At 41.0% G+C, this 21,065-nt stretch overlaps 1 protein-coding gene across 4 annotated transcripts in view; it reads right to left on the bottom strand.

The window, feature by feature from the left end:
* ASTN2 (astrotactin 2) overlaps positions 1–21,065 on the bottom strand; it is a 1,144,107-nt gene that overhangs the window by 14,316 nt on the left and 1,108,726 nt on the right. For all 4 annotated transcript variants that reach the window (XM_043982377.1, XM_043982378.1, XM_043982376.1 and 1 more), the window contains 2 exons: positions 14,709–14,809; positions 13,557–13,740 (listed from right to left, as the gene is read on the bottom strand). In XM_043982377.1, coding sequence (XP_043838312.1) covers positions 13,557–13,740; positions 14,709–14,809 — 285 coding nt within the window. The remainder of the gene's footprint in view (positions 1–13,556; positions 13,741–14,708; positions 14,810–21,065) is intronic.

Here is a 21,065-nt window from a genome sequence, read left to right on the forward strand (position 1 = left end):
CTGATAAACATTTTGAGGTTCAACATTAATGAACCATGGGAACAAAGTCTACCCAGTAAACCCACCCAATAAGGCACTCCTGGGAAAATCTTTACTCATCATAGTCACCACAGAGCCTGGAGAAGCAATGGCATAGGTTGGGGCTAAGAACTAGGAGTGGGCTGGAATTGATGTCACACCCAATGTCTCACCTATAGAAAGACTCTACATGACTCACACGTACAAGGTGTGTCCACTGTACCCTAGTGACTACTGTTTGTCTGGCTCACTCTCTGTCTGTCTTTCAGGGTGGATGGGTAAACTACCTTGGCATTAAGCAAAGCCCCATACATGCCAGCCAGCTCTGGTTAGTTTCATACCCACATGGACTACTTACAAGCCTCAGAAACACATGCCTATAAATGGAGAAAAGGGATTGGTTGGTGGTCCTACCATGTTGACATCTTGGAACAAATCTGTTTCTATTACTAGGGGAAAAAAAAAAAAACTAAAAAGAAATGAGTCTAAGCTTAAAGGTACAATAGGGGTGAACTATTACAACTCTTTCATTTTTGTAGATAATTGATAATAATAGCTAACATTTATATGGTGCTTTAAGATTTAGAAAGTACATTACAAATATTAATTTACTTGATCTTCACAACTCTCTCCTTAAGAGATGGGCACAGTTATTATCTCTGTTTTATAGATGAAGAAACAGATAATGGTTAAATGACTTTCCAGGGTCACATAGCTAGAAAGTGTCTGAGGGCATGATTAAAACTTAGAAAATTAGACCTGGAGACAGAAAAACCTATCTCTATATCTCTATCACTGTAGTATCTGCCTTTACAGAGGAGGCACCTGAAACCCAGAGAAAGACAGTACCACATAAGGAAGCCAGTGAAGCTTGGTATATATCCTGGAGGACACATTCTGGTTAAGTCTGGTAGGGGCAAGTGAACTAGCTGAAGGCACACATGGCATGCTTATGTAATTTGCAGATGACATAGAGTAAGAGCTGGTATGTTGGACAACAGATAGGACTCCTCTTAAGTTACAGTGATGGGCTAAACTGAATGAAATGAATTTTAATAGGAATAAGTGTAAAATCCTACACAGATTCCCCCTCCCCCAATTTAAATGAACAAGTACAGGAGGGAGAAAGGTATGGCTAGGTGGCAGTTTTATAAAGAATGATCTAGACTATAAATCTCAGTGGGGGCAGCTTGATGGCACAATGGATAGAGTGCCAGGTCCAGTCATACTTATCTCCCTAAGTTCAGATACAGCCTCAGATATTTACTGGCTATATGACCCTGAGCAAGTCACTTAAACTTTTTTGCCTCGGTTTCCTTATCTGTAAAATGAGTTAGAGAAGAAAATGACAAACTACTCCAGTATCTTCATCAAGAAAGTCCCAAATGGAGTCATAAAGAGTTGGACATGACTGAAGAGTGACTTGACAACAACATTAAACTCAATATTGATCAACAATGTTACATGGCAATCAGAAAATCTAACTTAATTTTTGATTGCAGTAAGATATGCAGAGTACACACATGAGGGAGGTGGCAGTACCAGTGTCCTCTATGCTGAGACATCAAGGAGATAGAGTTAAGAGCAGGGTGCTACATTTTAGCAAGGCCTTTGACAAATTGAATCACCATCCAGGATGAGGAGAGGACTGAAGCCTATGCCATGTGATGAACTGTTGAAAGAACTGATGCTCACATTTATATAATTTGGCAAAACAGAATGAATGTTTGGACTAGCAAAGAGAAGACTTGGAGCAGGACATGTGCTTGCTATTTTTAAGTGTTTGAAGGGTTACCATGGGAAATAGGCATTAGGATCATTCTGCTTAGCCCCAGAGAGCAGAACTAGAACTAGTAGGGCAGGAGGTGAGGAGGAAGATATAAAAAGGGATATTTTGGCTTGGTATAAGCTGTCCAAAGTTCAAATAAACTCTCTCAAGAAGAAGGTTCCCTATCAATGAGTCAACTATCATCTATATCAGTGGAGGTCTCAAGTGGGGGCGAGATGACCACTTGGCTATATTGTATGTGGTTATCCTAGTTCAGGCATAGGGTGGTCTAGGTGATATGTAATATTCCTTCCAGTTCTCATTTTCAACGATGTGGTGCACTGTGGGGAAAAGGGAGTCAGCAGCTGCTGTCAATAACCCTAATAAGGACATTATTAGCTTCTTTTCCAAGCAAAGGCTTCTGCTAGGCAATATATCAAATCAGAACACTCTAGGCTGGTGTTTGTTAGAGGCTGGCCCATCATACTGTGGTGGTAGGGCCCATAATACTGTGGTGGTAGAGCCCATTGCTTTCAAAAGAAGGAGTGTAACATCACCAGCTGAGTCTTTGGCATGGCACAGTAGAGCAGCTTCAAGGTTTCTGCTTTCTTGGTTTGTTTCCCCTGAGTGTTTCTCTGTTTTTTGACTGAGTATGTGTCCTCTTAAGTAGGCATCATGTGCTGACTGTGTTGAAATCTGCCTTAAGTCTTGGGCACAGAAATCACCTAATGATTAGGCAGTGATGACTCTGTCACAAGGTCAATGACATTTATATCCTTGATACTTTCTATTTTTTTTTTTCAGGTGTGTTTGTGGGTTGTAGAATTGTGGCAGTCAGAAATTGATATATCAGGTAGGTCAAGTGACTTTCTCAAAGTCACAGAGTAAGGTAATGACAGAATCATGACTGGAACCTATATCTCCTGACTCATAATCCAATTTATTTTCCATTATACCAGTGCCTTCCTAGTAGCTGGAAAATAGCATTGCAATCATAAAAGCTTCCTATGGAAAAAAGGGGGGAGACTGGAGCTGCTTTTTTGGTGAGACATCAATGGAGTGATCTCTCTCTTTTTTTTTTAAATCAAATGAAACATAACCTGCCTTCTCAACTTTCCAGTCTTCTTCCATCCTATATTCCCTCCCCTCGCTCATGTACAATGTTACCCAGTGACACTGGTCTCATTGTTCCTTCCATCTCCTGCCTGGGTGTTTGCACTAGCTGGCTCCCATGCCTGCAATATTCTCTCTCTCTCCAACTCTAGCTCCTGGCTTCCTACATGTCTCAGCTAAAGTTCCATCATCTATGGAAAACTCTTCCCAATACCCCTTAATTCTAGTGCCTTCTCTCTATGGATCATTTCCAATTGAACCTGTATCTATTTTGTCTGTACATGGTTGTTTACATGTCATCTCCCCTATTAATCTTGTGAACTCTTGGAGAGCTGTCATTGCTGTTGTTCATATCTCCAGTGATTAGCACAGTGCCTGGCACTGAAATGAAACAGAAATAATTCATCGATAATCCCACAGTGAGCTCATCCACTCTCTTGGCTTTATCTATACTTCTATGCAGATAACTATTAAACCTCCATCCCCGCCCTTGGTCTATAGACCTGGATTTCCAAAAGTCTAGACTCTGGGAGGATATTGCCCCTTACATATCCACTCATAGTCAACTTATCTAAAACTTTACTTGTCATATCTTTCCCTAGAGCCAACTACCTTTTTCCTTCCTAACTTTTACCAGTTTCCATCAGAGGCATAACCACACTCCTAGTTTCCCAGCCTAGATATCTTGGTGTTATCTTTTATTCCTTCCTCTCTTTTTCCTGTATCTTTGCCATCACAATGTTCTCATTCATTTACCCTTTTGGAATTTATCCTTTCGACTCCATTCCCACAGCTGTTGCCCTAATATGAACCTTCATAACCTCACACATGGGGTTTCTGTAATAACCTCCTGTCCCGACCTCTTGCCCCCAGATTTTCCCCCTACAATCCACATTTTGTAGGTTGCTAAATTCTGCTTGAATTTCTTTCCCTATATGGTTCCCTAATTCCTTTCTCAGCAGGTACTAGCTCTGCAATTTGGCTTTTGAGATCTTGTGTTCAGGTTCTGCTTTGACTTTTCAACTTTATTCTCTCTAGAATGATTTTTTTTTTTTTTAGTGAGGCAATTGGGGTTAAGTGACTTGCCCAAGGTCACACAGTTAGTAAGTGTTAAGTGTCTGAGGCTGGATTTGAACTTGGGTACTCCTGACTCCAGGGCCGATGTTCTATCTACTGCACCACCTAGCTGTCCCTCTAGAATGATTTTGTGGAACATGAACTGAATTGAAAGTCAGGGTACCTAGTTTCTAGTTCTTGCTCTTACATTATTTTAACATGTAAGCATCTATGTAACCTCACTGGAATTGGACACTTGGAGTGCTTAGGATCCCACAACCTCTGACACAAGCACACAAAGCATTGTCTTTGAAGCAGGCTGGTCGCTTCACTGACCACTAAAAAGAACACAATACTTACTCTCAACCTGATCTAATTTTAGAGGCTAAGTGATCAAGTATAATGAGTGGCTTTGGGGTTCCCCAGGAAGACCTGGTTTCAAATCCTAGCTGTATCACTAGCATTATCTTAGGCAAATACCTAATCACTACCTTTTATCCTTTTTAGCTGAAAGACTTAAGACTATGTATGGACTTTGGAACTTAGCTATCTCACTTTGGCTTACACCTGACAATGTCCAAACAACTAAACAACAATAATTTATTAAGCATATCTTTTTGGGAGAGGGCAGGGCAATGAGGATTAAGTGACTTGCCCAGTATCACACAGCTAGCAAGTGTCAAGTGTCTGAGGATAGATTTGGACTCAGGTCCTCCTGAATCCAGGGCTGGTGCTTTATCCACTTTGACATCTAGCTGCTCCCTATTAAGCAGCTCTTAAACAAGAAAAGAGACAAAAAAGAAAAGAAATAAATAAAAATGCCTTCTTGGAGCTTATATTCATTGAGGAAGATAGCATGTACACAAAGAAGTAAATATAAAGATATAGACAGAGTCAATGTAAGGTAATTTCAAGGAAGAGGCCCTATACTAGCAGCTAGGGGAATCAGGAAAGGTCTAGTGTAGGGAACACTGCTTGAGATGACCTTCAAAGTAAGCTAGGGATTCTTGGAGGATCCCACGACATATATATGTGTATGTGTATATATTTGAACCTGTGATTTCTTTGGTAGTCCTAGACCAGGGAATAGAGAGCTGGTGTTGAACTCTGGAAGGTCAGAATTTCAGTCCTATCTCTGGTATATAATGCCAAGTCACTTAACTTTTCAATATTCTAAGCATCTCTCTAAGACTTTTAAATAAAGGTACATAATCAGCTAAATAATTAGGAACTAAGCTATCAGCACTAACCAAATGGTTGCTGGTTGACTTAGGCTAGAAACAAAAGTGGAACTATTTTCATAGTATAGAAATTAATTTTTCACGATTATGAATCACCTACAAGACCTTCATTATGGTCCTAAGTCAGAAAACCATCCAAACCACATTGCTTTAGAATTAGCCCAGCCCTGGCAGAAGGTAGGCAAAGGGTAGAGTTGGGGATGGTTGGAATCAGCTCTTATAGGATGGTATAAGAATCCCCAATTATTTAAGATGTGTTTGTGGCCAAAATGGGAGCACCTTGAGTAGAAAATGCAAAAGAGGGCCACTGGACTTGGAACTTATCATTGATGTATTGCTGGGCAAGTCATTTGACGTCTCTTTCTCATTGGGCTGTGAGCTCTTAGAGAGCAGGGGCTGTCTCTTGCTTTTCTTTGTATGCCTGGTATATAGTAGTTGCTTAATTAAAGTGTGTTGACTCGTCCACATTTTACAAATGAGGAAAATGAGGCTAACAGTACTTCTACCACCTACCTCAAAGGGTTTGAAGAAAGTACTTTAAATTAGTTAGTTCTATGTTGTTATTTAGTAATTGTCATTCATGTCTGACTCTTTGTGACTCTTTTTTGGGGGGAGGGGGAAGGGAGGTTCTTGGCAAAGATACTGGAGTGGTTTTTCATTTCCTTCTCCAGATCGTTTTGTAGATGAGGAAACTGAAGCAAACAGGGTTAAGTGACTTGCCCACAGTCACATAGTTAGGAAGTGTCTGAGGCCACATTTGAACTTCCTTGCTCCAGGCCCAGCACTTTATCTTCTGCCCCATGTAACTGCCCTAATTACTATAGATATGTGACTTTATTATTAACTTATCTTATTGTGTACCATATGATTCTCAGTCTGTAAAAGATACTCAGTATGTAAGAGATGTTTGATCGATAGAGTCTCACCAAATCTCACCTTGGAGATGTGTAATTGAAAGAGCACTAGACTGGTACTTAGGAGAGTCAGCCCAGACTAGGTGAGAGAACCCAAATCCTCATCCCTCTCCAGACTTCAGTGTCTTCATCTCTAAAATGAGTGCTTTAGACTAAATGATTTCTAAGGTTTCTCTCAGCTTTATTATTGTGGTCTAATATTCTATATTCTCAGGAGTCTTTCATCTCGAATTTTCTGTTTCCTTAAGATGCCTTCTAGATTTGATATTCTACATTCAATATTATAAAATCCCTTTCAGCTTTGACAGTCTATAGTCCTTAATGTGACATAGGAGATAGAGAATTAGACTTGGATTCACATCCAACCTCTGACACTGGTTGTGTGAACTTGGGCAAATCACTTAAACCTCAGTTTTATCATCTGTAAAATGAAGGGATTGTACTAGATGGTATTTAAGATTGCTTCTAGATCTAAATCTATAATCCTATCAGAGAGGATATTTTCATGACCCAGCTCACTCTCTTCTTCAATGTGTTTAGAGATTGTCAGAAACCAATCTCTACTGTCTATCTCTAGTGATGGACAATAAAATACCAAGATTCAAGGGAAGCCAAAGGGCTTATGGGGCAACAACAAAGGATGGTTAAAGATGGAGGAAGCCACAGTGATATTTGAGGTGGGGAGTGAGGGGGTGGGAGACAGTGGTTGGAGGTTAATGAGTTATCAAAGCAGCTAAAACTTGGGCTGCCTTTGTGGGAGGGCCAGTCCCAAGAAAACGGAAATTTATGTCCTGTAAGGTCATAAATTGTTCTTACAAGTTGTAAAGCTGGAGTCAGGAAAGGATCCCTGGTTTAGCTTTAAGGAAACTTTTTGCTGAGCACCCAATGAGCAATGTGGGAAAACACAGTAAAAGCAAGTTTTGTTTTGTTGTTTTTTTTTTTTTTTCTGGCCATTTCTAAGATGGTGGATTTGATGATTCACTCTGAGTGTTTTTATCTACTGATCTGTCCATCTGCCTGTCTGTTGGCCTTTCTTACTGCCTTTATTGCAGTGAGTTTCCCTTTCATGTGAGGGGAAAAATTACAGTCCAAGGCCCAGACACTGATAAAGAGGCCTTGAAAGGAGAAGTTTATAATGCTAGACCCAGTTCCAGCTTTTGCCTTTTAGGGAGTCAAATCCTCATAGTTTCTATGGAGTGAATGCAGGTCAACACCTGGAATAGCATCCTGCCTCTGTTAAAAGCATGACCTTGGGTAGATCACTTAACTTTAGACATCTTGGTTTTCTCATTTGTAGGATTAGAGGAGTGGAAGAGAAGTTCTCCAAGATGTTCTCCATCAGTAAATCATATCCTAGAGTTTAGAATAGGACTGTTTAATAGGCTTAGGGCTTGTTTATTACAATGCAGTGTATATAGGAGCCTACACCAAGATGTGAGGATTCTACTTCCCCACTCCCTACCCCTGTCATTTTTTTCTTTTATGCCTCAAAATAGATACTTATTGATGCTTGAAATTTCACCATTAGCATTTCCTTTCTTTGGGTTTTAGGTACTAAATAAGTACCGTCCTCTCCTTGAGATCTGGCTTTCAAATACAAACACCTCCTGGGAGGTATATTATATTTAGAGTATACTAACTCAAACTGAATGAGTTTGTCAGATGTTCTCTTCCCTGATGGAAGAGACCTAGGGAACAAGAAATCACTGGCTTGAAGGTGGGGATGGAGGAAGTTAGGTGGGAACCCTAGGAGTGGGAACACTAAAGACAAAAGCTACCATCTTCACCATTTGAAAGAGGTCTGACAAAAAAAAAAAAAAAAGAGGTCTGACTACACAGTTCAGTTCTCCTGCTTCATTCCAAACACTAACAACTTGGTTAAATGGTAATACAATTGATAGGGTGAAATGGTGGGATAAACCAGCGACTGGGGCTCTGGGTACTATTGGAGCTTGGCCCTACCTTTATGCTCTAAGGTTCTTTAGGGCAAAGACAATAACATCCATCCATCCATAACTGTATCCTCAATGTTCATCACAGTTGTAGGTGCTTACTTGGCTGCTGTCAGAATAATTGGAGCCTGGGGCAGCTGGGTAGTGCAGTGGATAGAGCACTGGCCCTGGAGTCAGGAGGACCTGAGTTCAAATCCGGCCTCAGACACTTGACACTTACTGGCTGTGTGACCTTGGGCAAGTTACTTGACCCCAATTGCCTCCCCCCCCCAAAAAAAAGAAAAAAAAGAATAAATGGAGTCTCTGACATGGTTATGTTTGCTTATGATCCCTGCTACAGCACAGACTGAGGCTGGTGGATCACTTGAACTCAGGAGTTCCATGGGGTATGCTGATCAGATGTCTGTGCTAAGTTCAGGATTGATACAGTGAGCCCCCAGAAAGAGAGGGGGAAGAGGGGGTAGCAGGTTGGTTAAGGAGGAGCAAGCAGTCCTTGGCAAAAACAACAGATTGAACCTGCCATGCTGATCTGTAGTGGAATGGGCCTTTGAATAGCCCCTACACATCTAATCTGGATGAGATGAGGAGACCCAATCTTTAAAATACTTTTATTTTAAAAGAATCAATGAATAAACAAATGCCTTTAGTTTCTTAGAACTCTAGGCAAGTGTCTTAGTAATTAGTATCACCTACATGGGTTCTTCCTGATTTCCCAATTAGTGGTCTGTCCACTTTTCTGCAATTGCTTTGGATTTACTCTGGATAAGTTTTGTATTCACTTATCTCTTTGTCTCCTTTTCTTTCAGTCTTTCCCCCCCACCCACAAGAGAATGGATTTTGTTTTGTCTTTGCATCTTCAGTGTAGGTCTAGCCTAGTGCTTGGCATATAAGTAGATACTTAATAAATGCTTGTTGTCTTGAATTGAACTAAATTCCCCCAACTTTAAAGTGAAGTTATGAACATTGGCCTGATCCTCAAAATTGTTTTAAAGATTCTGAGTAATTGAAGAGTATTTTGCTATCTCTGCCATCTGCAATGGGGAATCATGAACAAATATTTTTAAACTGACAAATTTATGAATTATGTTTCTGTTTACACATCAATTCCTAAAGCTATGCATTCGTTCTATGTCTTGATCATAGCTATTAGCACCTCTAAAGTGTTGAGTAAGGGACTTCTGGGGAGGAGCCAAGATGGCAGAGGAAAGGCAGTGAGCTCCCGGAACTCAAACTCATGACACGATCGCTACAAAAAACCTCCAAATAACACCATAGGAAAATGCCTAGAGCAGCAAAACTCACAGAAGAATGTGCTGAAATCATCTTCTAACCAAGAACGGCTTGGAAGGTCAGAAGGAGGGAACTACTATGCTAATACAGGAGTCGAGCCCAACCCCACAGTCACCCTGACACAGATCCAGTCCCAGGAAGGCCTCACCAGAGAAACAGACCCCAAGAGCCTCTGAATCAGCTGAAGTGCCAGTGTTGTTTGGAACTAAGCTCACAGTCTGGTGAGTGGGCTGAGCCTTGGGCAGGGGGGAGACTACAGGGGTCTATGCTGGTACTGAGGCAGAATTTGGATTTTACACCCATGCTGAGAACCAGGAGGTAGGCTCGAGTAGCAGTGGCCCAGGTCGGGGAGGGGCACAGGCTCGTCAGAGCTAATAATCACAACACACAAAGCTGGTTGAATAGCAAGTTGGTCTGGGGTCATCTAAGGACCAGGGAACAGACCCGGTGAGGGAAGAACCTGATTCTCCTTAAATCATACCACCTGGGACTTCTTAAGCTTGGGATACTGCAGCCTGGAAACAGTGCCCCACTTTAAGGAGCTAAAAGTCAAGTAAAGGAAAGGCAAGATGACCAGACAGGGAAAGGTGAGGACCATAGAAAGTTTCTTCAGTAACAAGGAAGACCAAGGGGCACTCTCAGAGGAAGATGTCAACATCAGGGCCCCTATATCTAAAGCTTCCAAGAAAAATACGAATTGGTCTCAGGCCATAGAGGTGCTCAAAAAGGACTTTGAAGATAAAATTAGAGAGGTAGAGGAAAAAATGGAAAGAGAAATGAGGGTGATGCAGGAAAGACATGAGAAAAAAGTCAACAGCTTGAAAAGTCAAATTGTCCAAATGGAAAAGGAGGTACAAAAGCTCTCTGATGAAAATCATTACCTAAGAATTAGGATTGAACAACTGGAAGCTAGTGACTTTATGAGAAACCAAGACACAATAAAGCAAATACAAATGAATTAAAAAATAGAGGGAAATGTGAAATATCTTCTGGAAAAAACTGCTGACCTGGAAAATAGGTCCAGGAGAGATAATTTGAAAATTATTGGTCTACCTGAAAACCATGATCAAGGAAAGAGCTTAGACACCATCTTCCAAGATATTCTCAGAGAAAATTGCCCTGAAATTCTAGAAGAAGAAGCTAAAATAGAAATTGAAAGAATCCACTGATCACCTCCAGAAAGAGATCCCCAAAAGAAAACTCCTAGGAATATTATAGCCAAATTCCAGAGCTCTCAGGTCAAGGAGAAAATATTGCAAGCTTCCAAAAAGAAACAATTAAAGTACTGTGGAGCCCCAGTCAGGATAGCATAAGATCTAGCAACTTCTACATTAAAGGACTGGAGGGCATGGAATATGATATTCCAAAGGGCAAAGGAAATGGGATTACAACCAAGAATCACCTACCCAAGCAAAACTCAGCATAATCTTTCAGCGGAAAAAATGGGATTTTAATGAAAAAGAAGACTTTCATATATTTGTGATGAAAAGTCTTGAACTGAATGGCAAATTTGACTTTCAAATACAAGACCCTAGAGAACCATAAAAAATTGGAGCTGGGGGACATACCTGGGGTCTTACAGTGGGTGACTGTCTGGTGTCTGAGGCCGGGTTTTGGCTGGGATTCCCCTGGGTCCAGGGGTGATGCTTTGTCCACTGTGTCACTTAGCTAGATGATGACATCTTTAGGGTTAAATTGAGGGGTGAAGGGAATTCACTGTGGGAGGGGGAAGGGCAGAGGTGAAATCCTACATGAAAGAAACAGGAAAAGGCTTATGGAGTAGGGGAAGAGATGGGAGAGGAGCAGGGCAGTAAATGAATTTTACACTGATCAGAAAAGGCTCAAAGATCTTAAACTCATCAGAGCTGCCTCAAGGAGGGCCTAACAGACACACCCAACTGGGTGGAGTAACCTATTTAATCTGGGCAGTAAATGAGCCTAGCACTCAACAGAATTGGCTGAAAGACCTCAATCTCATTAGAATTGGCTCAAGGAGGGAATAATGTAAACACTCAATTGGGTGGAGTAATCTCTTTAACCCTGCCAGAAAATAGGAGGGGAAGGGGATAAAGGGGAGGGGATAAAGGGGGGGGGCAAAAGAAGGAAGGATAGAGTGGGGGAGGGGACAGGCAGAAGCAAATCCCTTTTGAAGAGTGATAGGATGAAAGAAGATGGATAATAGAATAAATATCATGGGGAAGGGAATAGGATGGAAGAGAAACAGTTAACAATAGTAATCATGAAAAAGAGAAAAGGGGGAAAAATTGTACAAAAAAATATTTATAGCAACTCTTGGTGGAGGCTAAGAATTGAGAATCAAGGGAATGTCCATCAATTGAGAAATGATGGAAAAAGCTGTGCTATATGATTGTAGTGGAATGGTCTTGTTCTATAGGAAAAGACAAACAGGATGATCCCAGAAAAACCTGGAAAGACTAATGAACATGGATGTATAGTGAAGTGAGCAGAGCTGGGAGGACATTGTGTGTAGTGACAGCAGTATTGTTCAATGAGCAATTGTGAATGATTTAACTACTCTCAGCAGTGCAATGATCCAAGACAATCCTAAGGAACTAATGAAGAAGCTTACTATGCACCCCTATAGAAAGAACTGATAAAAAAGGAACACTTGTGGATTGTATATATATAACCTGGTTGCGATCTTGTGGAGGGGGGAGGAAAGGGAGGGAGGAAGGGAGAAAAATTTGAAACTCCCAATCTTATGAAAATGAATTTTGAAAACTACTCTTACATGTAACTGGAAAATAAAATAAATCTTTGTTGCTTAAAAAAAAAGAAAAAGAAGAAAATATGAAAAATTTTTAAAAAGTGTTGAGTAAGCTTGTGAAATTTACATATGCTTGTGAGATCCAAACATTAGTTAATTTATTAATGGCCATGAAAAGCCTGTAATCAAACCACTAGTTGTTATATCAACAAATACCCGGTTATGAGCTCATGTTAAATGTAAATAGAGGATTACTTCTGAATTTTCTATTTATCTTTATCTACTGGCCTTTTTACCATGGTAAGAGCCAACAACATTAGATGATTAGGCAAACATGCAGGTGGAAGAATGCCCATCCTCAGCTATTCACCAGATTTAGCATGGAAAGGAATTTAGAGAGCTGTCATTTTATAGATGCGGAAACAGCCTAGAGAAATAAAGTGATTTGCCCAAAGTCACTCCAGGTAATGAGTGAAGAGGCAGCATTCAAATGCAGTATTGTTTCTCCTCTACCCTACTTTATCCCTAGCAGTGAAAAAATTCTGCCACTGTCTAATGAGAGAATAGAAGAACTGGAGTGAAGAAATAAGAGATTAAAAGCCAAGCTGGACTGGTACCAGGTGGTCTTCAGAGAGCCAAAATCTTAGGAGCTGAGCTAAATGGGAAACCAAACAGAGCTTCAGGCCAGTTAAGATTTATTGTTCAGTAATTTCAGTCTTGTCTGACTCTTCATGAACCCATTTGGGATTTTCTTGGCAAAGATATTAGGATAGTTTACCATGTTATTCTCCAGTTCATTTTACTAATAAGGAAACTGAGGCAAACACGTTTAAGAGACCTGGCCAGGGTCATACAGCCAGTAAATGTCTGAAGCCAGAGCTGAACTCAGAAAAAAGAGGCTTCCTGATTCCAGTTAGGATTGGGGGTCAGTTTAGTTCTAGAGGTGAAGAGCAGGGAGTGCTGATGGGGAGCCAGATTATCTATCTAGCTCCTAGCTTCTTAAACTGTGGATCACAACCCGATAGGGGTTTGTGTAATCGAATGTATGGGGTTGCAAAAAAATTGGCAATAATAAAAGATTACATATACCTATTTTATATCCCTATATACATGTGTTCATGTAAAATTTTGGGGGCTGAAAAGGGGTGGAGAGTAGAAAAAGTTTAAGAAGCCCTGGTCTAATTCAACCTATGTTCCCAAAGCTCCAGTATTTATGGGAGCTATCCCCTGTGCCAATGTGCTAGGTAGGTCAGGAATGAGGACCACCATGGCTCATCTTGACAAAATCATATCCATCAGGCCATGGGCTCATATACCTGCCCTTTTCCTTTTCCAGTCAAAATAATTGGGAGGTAATCACTTTCAGTTGCAATTTGAGTATGTATGATGCTATCCAAATTCCTTCCAGACAGTCCTACCAGGCCCTAAACTGAGGGGTCCTGTGCCAAAATGCAGAGATGAGTGTCCCACCCCTACCTGGGTCCCAGCTCATCCTCGCTCCGCCAGACAAAGTCCCCAAACTTCTCATAGTGAGAATTGTAGTGATGCTGGACTCGGAAAAGCATGGAGGCCGACACTTCCATCAGGGTGTTGTAAGCTGTCTGTTGCTCCTTGCCACTGGTATAGCCATTGTAGAGGTTGTAGATTTTGTCAGCTATCTCTGAAAAGAAGGCAAAGCATGGAGATTTACTAGGGAACTATGGGAAGTAAAGCTGGACAGAAAGGTTTCTTTAAAGAGATAGCAAATAGTGAACATGACCCCAACAAATCTAAAGGACTAGAGGGATTCAGATAAATAAACCAAACTTTTGGAAAACAAAGTGTCCATTGTATTATGACTTTGACTGACTTCAATGTAAAGGATACATCTGCATATTTGGAAAACTGTGTTCATGGCTGAATGTTTTAGGTTTAGGAAGCTGGTATATCTACCTAAGGGTCAGCTAGGTGGCTCTGTGAATACAATGCCAGGCTAAGAATTAGGAAGACTCATTTCCCTGAGTTCAAATACAGCCTCAAACATTTAATAGTTTAGTGGCCCTGGTCAAGTCACTTAACCCTGTTTGCCTCAGTTTCCTCATTTGCAAAATGAGCTGGAGATTGAAGTGGCAAACCACTCCAGTATCTTTGGAAAGAAAATACCAAATGGGAACATGAAGAGCTGAACATGACTGAAAAACAACTTAACACAGCATCTACTTCGGGTGAGTCTGCCCAAGTAAGATCAGGATTAGGTGTTTGTCAAATATCAAAGATATTTCATTTGAGCCTTACAACAACTCTGTAAAATAGATTCTGCTGGCATTATGCTAATTTTATAGATGAGGAAACTAGGGCTCATGTAATATTTACCAGTCACTCACCATATACTTGGTTCTAAGAATGAAATAAAGAATAGTAGTAAATGGGGAATGATTTGCCTATAATGTATCAGAAGCCAGGACTTCTTGATACTCCAGATTCACTCTCCTAACTGCTATATGACACTTCCCATCAGTCTTCCTTGCCTTCCATTTTTCACCTTTTTTTTTCTCTCAGAAAACAAAGTGATTCCCTTGGAGAAAGTTAAGACTGAAGTCATAGAGTACATATGTCTTCAAGGAACTAGGTGTTCAGTCTAGCACCTACCCTCAGCTTTGTTGTCATCTACCAGAGGGCAAGCCGTCCTCAGTGTAACAGTGCTCAGCTCTGAGTGCCGACCTCTTGTATCCACAGCATAAAGGGTAAACCTAAAAGGAAACCAGGTTTGAGTTAGCTGTGATTTACTTTTCACCTATATTCCAGGTGACGTGAGAGAGAAAAGGTCTATTGTAGACTATTCCAAATTTGTATATCTAACCTGCAATATTTTCTGGGCCTCCAGTCTCATACGACCTGATTTCTTCCAGACATCTCTATCTGGATTTCCCATAGGCATCTCAAACTCATGTCCAGAATAGAAGTCATCTTTCCCTGAAAATCCATGCCTTCCCCAAGCTTCCTCCTTTGTGTGGATGACACGGCCTTTTTTCCATTTCCTCAAGTTTGCACTCTTGGAGTCTTCTTTGGCTCTTCTTGCTCCTTCAATCCCCAAATCAGTGGCCAATACTCAGCAAGTCATGACATATCTTAAATCTATCTCCCTCTACACTCACACAACTTCTATGCTAATTCAGATCCTAATCACTTCTTGCCCGGACTACTGCAATAGTTTCCTCATTAGATTCCCAGTTTCTAGTCCCCAACCTCCCAGTCCAGCATAGAGATAGTTGAGAAACTGGTATTGTAAAACATATATTTGGTGACCCCTACTTAAAAAATTTGTAATTATTTCTTTTGCCTCTAGGATAAAACATAGACTTCTTACCGTGACATTTAAAGTTCCCCACAATTTGGCTTCCCATCTCCCTTCCCAGTCTGATTTCATATTACTTTCCTTTCTAAGATCTCTCTTGTACTGATGCTGGTCAGCCGTTCCCTAAAATGTGACATGCAGTCTTTGGGCCTTTGCACAAATGGCCTCTCATATCTAGGAATCTATTGCTAACTTCCACATTTTAGAATCCCTAGCTTCTTTCAAAGCACAGGTCAGATGTTAACTACTAGATGAGGTCCTTCCTGCCCTCATTGTTATGTTAGTACCCTCTCTCCTCTTATGATGACTATACATTCTTGTGCATAGTAACCCCCAGGAGAGTATAATCTCTTTGAGAGCCCCTTTCATATTCATTGGGACATTCTGAGAATCTTGCACATAGAACACAATAATTTTTTTGTCAAATTAAGTTGAATGAAACTGAATGACTCCCCAAGTCAATATAATTTTACTTCTGATCTTTTCAAATAAAGCTGGAAAAGAAGCAAACAAAAAAACAAACCAAAACAAAAAACACCACCACAACAAAACTACCATGTTGAAAAGCTTGCAATGATTCCCTAATAACTCTTTAGGTCTTAACTTTTTAATTTTTGTCCTTTAAAGCCCTTCACAATCTGAAGACCGCTGAAGGCTGCTAAGTAGTGCAGTTAATGGAGGGTTGGACCTGGTGTCAGGAAGACCTGGATCAAATCCAGCTTCAAATAGCAATGTGGCCCCATTGCAAGTCATGACATCACCTCCCCGATATCATGGTAGTCTTTGAAGGACAAACAACAATTAACATTCTGTAACAGCTGTCACACTGGGCACCCAACTGGCCTCCTCCAGCTGGGCAACACATCTCTTTCCTTTCTTTTTTTCCTTCACCTTCTCTCCTCTTTTTTTGTTCTCTCCCTTCTTCTTCCTCTTTCTGTATAGGGAATCATACCCTTACCTTTGGCTGCTCTGTCCAAAGTAACACACTTTTGTTTGCCGAAACCTCACAAGATGTCTTGGGGTTTACCTGACAGATGTCTTCTAAAGAGGACTCCTTAAACCTAAATAACTCTGGCCCTCTTTGATTGGCCAACAATAGGATCCAGCCCAGGCCTCATTTGGCCTCTTGATGTCTCAGTTGCCTAAATTGCAATAGTTTCTCTTTGGTCAGAAACCCTGAGGGTCTTCACCTCTACATGCACACATTTATCTATTTATTTTCTTTTGGACTAGGTAAAAGAGGCTTTTCTTTGCCTCTTTTCTTACCTAGCTTTAATCACTGAATAGGCATTGCCTCAGGCAAACTGAGACCTGTGAAAAGCCTTCCCTTAAAAGCCCGAGGTCCCCCATTGCATTCTGGGCCATCTCTAGTAGTCCTGATGTCTATCTTGCCACTGGAGCCCACCTCCTAGGGTTGTTGTGAGGATTAAATGAGATAATATTTGTAAAACAATTAGCATAGCCCTTGACACATACTTGTTCCACTTGTTCTTTTCTCAAAACTATTTTACCTATCTCCATTCCCCATATGAGCAATATTATCCAATTAGATTAGTTTCATTGTGCACAGAATGCATATCAAGTATTTGTCCTTTTTTTTTTTTAAAGCTAGTTTCCCTGTCTACAGGAAATCTCCTCCATTCTCTTCTTATCTATGTTCTTGAAAACCTAGTTGTTTAGTAATGTCCAACTCTTTGTGATCCCATGGATCATATTTTCTGTGGGGTTTTCTTAGCAAAGATACTGGAGTACTTTATGGTTTCCTTCTCCAGTGGATTAAAGGTAACAGAGGTCAAATGACTTGCCCAGGGTCATACAGCCAGGAAGTATCTGAGGCTAGATTTGAATTCTGGTCTTCCTGACTCCAGACCCAGTGCTTTATCCACTGAATTGTCTAGCTGCTTATATCTTTCACATACTCATCAAATCTAACTGTCAGAAAGGACCTTAGAAATCATGTTATCCAATCCTTGCCAGAAGATTCCTCTCTATAGCATTGCTTCTGAGTTATATTGTCTTCCCCATTAAAAAGGAAACCCCTTAGAAGAAGACATTATTTCATTCTTTGTATTTGTATGCCTACTGCCTAACATGGGACCAAGTGTCTAGTGGGTGCTTAGTAAATATTTGTTCATTGATAAGAGTCAATCCTCTTCTCAAGGACTCAAGTGATGTGGAGATCTCTCTCTCTCTCTTTCTGCCTCTCTCTCTCTCTCTCTGTCTATGTCTGTGTCTCTCTCTGTCTCAGCAGCCTACTTTACTTTTTACGTACCAGATGTTCAAATACTTGAAGACATCTTTCATGTTGCCTCTAGTTCCCTCAAATTGTTTCTTTGCCCAGCTATGTGTCCTAGGATCCTTCACCTCTTCTTTGTAGAGGATGGTCTCTAGTCCCCTCACCAGCCTAGTTGCCTTCCTCTGGAAGTCTTACAGTCTTTTCTAACTATTCCTGTTATAAGCATTCATTTCCTCAGGTGAAATAAGACCATTTCGTGTCTATACAACCAATTTCATACTTAAAAGCATAAGGTTTAGGACTAGAAAAAAAAATACTCACAGGTCATCTATTGCAGCCTCCTCATTTTACAGATCAGAAAACTGCAGTTCAGGCAGATTCATTGCCTGCTCAAGGTATAAAAAAAAAAAAAACAAAAACAAACTCCAAAACAACTCAGAAAGAGGCAGAGTGAGGCTTGAAGTCCACAGTCCCGAACTAATCATCTTCCAATTATATCACACTACCTGAACATGCCACGTTGCCTCCTTAATGCCCCATGACAATTCTTAAATGCTTTTTTCATATCCTAATTTTAATGGCTGTGTATACACTGTCTTGTCTTCACAAGAAGACTAGATGCTTCTTAAAAGCAGAATAGTTGTATTTGGGCATCCTCACATCTCTCAGCACAATATCACACATAAGGAAAATGCCCAGTTATGTAAATGTTTATTGAATGAATGGAATGGATTTTGCCAATGAATGGAAGTAACATTGAGGCTCATTGCCGCTTGACATAAGGGAAAACTTCTTTAAGGGAAAAAAAATAGGCCAAGATGGTGGAGGAAAGACATTAAATGCATAGAGCTCCTGATACAATCACCCCAAAAATAGCAATAAAAGAACCCTTGGAGCAGAAAAACACACAAAAATACAGGCTGAGTTTTCCCCAGCTATAGATAGATTTCAGGGGGCCATGCTAGGCCCGAATAAAGCCTAACCCCGCAATTGGGCTGATATACAAGACACCTGCCTGCCCAAGGAATTTGCCCCAGTGCCTCTAAATCAGCTGCAGCACAGGCGTCTTCTGGAACCGAGCATGTGGCTGGCCTGGCAGGTAAGTGCAGGGGTACCAGTGGACTGGGGGGAAGGATTTGACTGTCCCACCCCAGCAGGGAACCAGGAAGAAATCCTGAGTGGCAGGAAGCCCAGGTGGGGGAGGGAAGCAGGGGAACAGGCTCATCGGAAGCTAAGAACCACACCACAGAATGTTTTGCTGGTTGGTTGCTTAGTAAGTAGGCTTGAGGTTATCTTCGGACCAGAGAACAGGCCAGGTGAGATTAAAACCTGCCCCCCCTCAATCCAAAACACCTGCAACCCTCTGAAGCAGAGCCAAGAAGCAGCCCCACCCCCACCCCTCCCCCACCCCCAGTGCAGAGTTTAAAATCAAATAAAAGCGAGGCTAGGCAGAGTGAGAAGAAGCCCAACCATCCCTTTGGCCATGCTGTAGCTCGAACAGTGTGTCCTGGATGCAGTGCCACACTTTAAGAAGGAGTTAAAAGCCAAGAAATAGTAAGCCAGGATGAGTAGGCAGAGAAAGCAGAACACCATTGAAAACTTCTTTGGGGGTAAGGTAGACCACAATACAACCTCAGAAGAAGAAGATAATAACAGGGTCAAGCCTCCAACATCCAAAGCTTCCAAGAAAAATATGAACTGCTCTTAGGCCATGGAAGCTCTCAAATGGGATTTTTAAGAGAAAGTAGGAGAAATAGAAAGAAGATGTGGAGAAAGGGAGGAAAGAATGGAAAGAGAAATGAGAGCGATGCTGGAGAGTCATGAGAAAAAAGTCAACAGTTTGAAAAGCCAAATGGAAAAGTAGATTAAAAAACTGTCTGATGAAAATAACTGCCTAAGAATTAGGATTGAACAAATGGAAGCTAGTGACCTTATGAGAAACCAAGACACAGTAAAGCAAATCCAACTGAATGAAAAAATAGAGGGCAATGTGAAATATCTCCTTGGGAAAAGAGCTGACCTGGAATATAAATCTAGAAGAGATAATTTGAAAATCATTGGACTACCTGAAAACCATGACCAAAACAAAAGCTTAGACACCATCCTCCAAGAGATTGTGAGGGAAAATTGCCCTGATATTCTAGAAGCAGAAGCTAAAATAGAAATCAAAATAATCCACAGATCACTGCCTGAAAGAGATCCCAAAAGGAAAACCTCCAGAAATATTATAGCCAAATTCCAGAACTCCCAGGTCAAGGAGAAAATATTGCAAGCAGCTAGAAAAAAGGAATTCAATACTGTGGAGCTCCAATAAGGATAAAGCAAGATCTAGCAGCTTCTACATTAAAGGACCGGAGGGCATGGAATATGATATTCCAGAGGGCAAAGGAACTGGGACTACAGCCAGGAATCCTGTACTCAGCAAAACTAAGCATAATCTTTCAGAGGCAAAAATGGAATTTCAATGAGAAAGAGGACTTTCAGGCATTTACTATGAAAAGATCTGAACTGAATAGAAAATCTGACTTTCAAATACAAGACCCTGGAGAAGCATAAAAAAGAAAAAAGAAAAAGACTTCATGAGGGATATTAAAAGATCAAATTGTTTATATTCCTACATGGGAAGATAATACTTCAAACTCATAAGAACTATCTCAGTAAGGAATTCAAAGAAGACACAGGTCTGAACTGAATATGAAGGGATGATATCTGTAAAGCATTTATGTTTTGTTCCTTGTAGGGCAGACAGGGTGGGGTGTCTTATGTCTGGGGCTGGATTTGGGCTTGGGGCTTCCTGGGTCCAGGGCTGGTGATTTGTCCACTGTGCCACCTAACTAACCCACGAGGACATCATTAAAATAGGGTTGAGATGTAGGAGAAATAGACTGGGGGAAGGAGAATGGGAGAGATGGTCTGGTAGTTCACATGAAGGAAACAAGAAAAAAGCTTATGGATGGAGGAGAAGAGTGGGAAGGAGTTGAGGAGTGAGTGAACCTTAATATCATTAGAACTGGCTCAAAGAAGGATTAACATACATACTAAAGTAGGTATAGTAATATATTTTTGCCCTGAGGGCAGGGAGGGAGATATGGGGAGGGGGGAATAAGGGAAGGAGGGAAAGGCAGATTGGGGGTAGAGAGCAGTAAAAAGCAAAACACTTTCAAGGAAGATGAAGATGTTCTGCATTACTGCACAAGTATGACATATTGAATTGTTTGATCTCATAGGGAGGGCTGAGGGAGGGAGGAAGAAAAATTTAGAACACAGAATAAGCTCAGGGACCTTGATCTCATCACAGTGGGCTCATGGAGGGAATATCATCCATACCCAATTGGAAGGAGTAATATATTTAACCCTGCAGGAAAGTAGGAGTGGAGGAGGATAAGGAAGGAAGGAAGGGTGAAAAAAGGGAGTG

The sequence above is a fragment of the Dromiciops gliroides genome, chromosome 2, assembly GCF_019393635.1.
Source record: "Dromiciops gliroides isolate mDroGli1 chromosome 2, mDroGli1.pri, whole genome shotgun sequence".
NCBI classification, from domain to species: domain Eukaryota; kingdom Metazoa; phylum Chordata; class Mammalia; order Microbiotheria; family Microbiotheriidae; genus Dromiciops; species Dromiciops gliroides.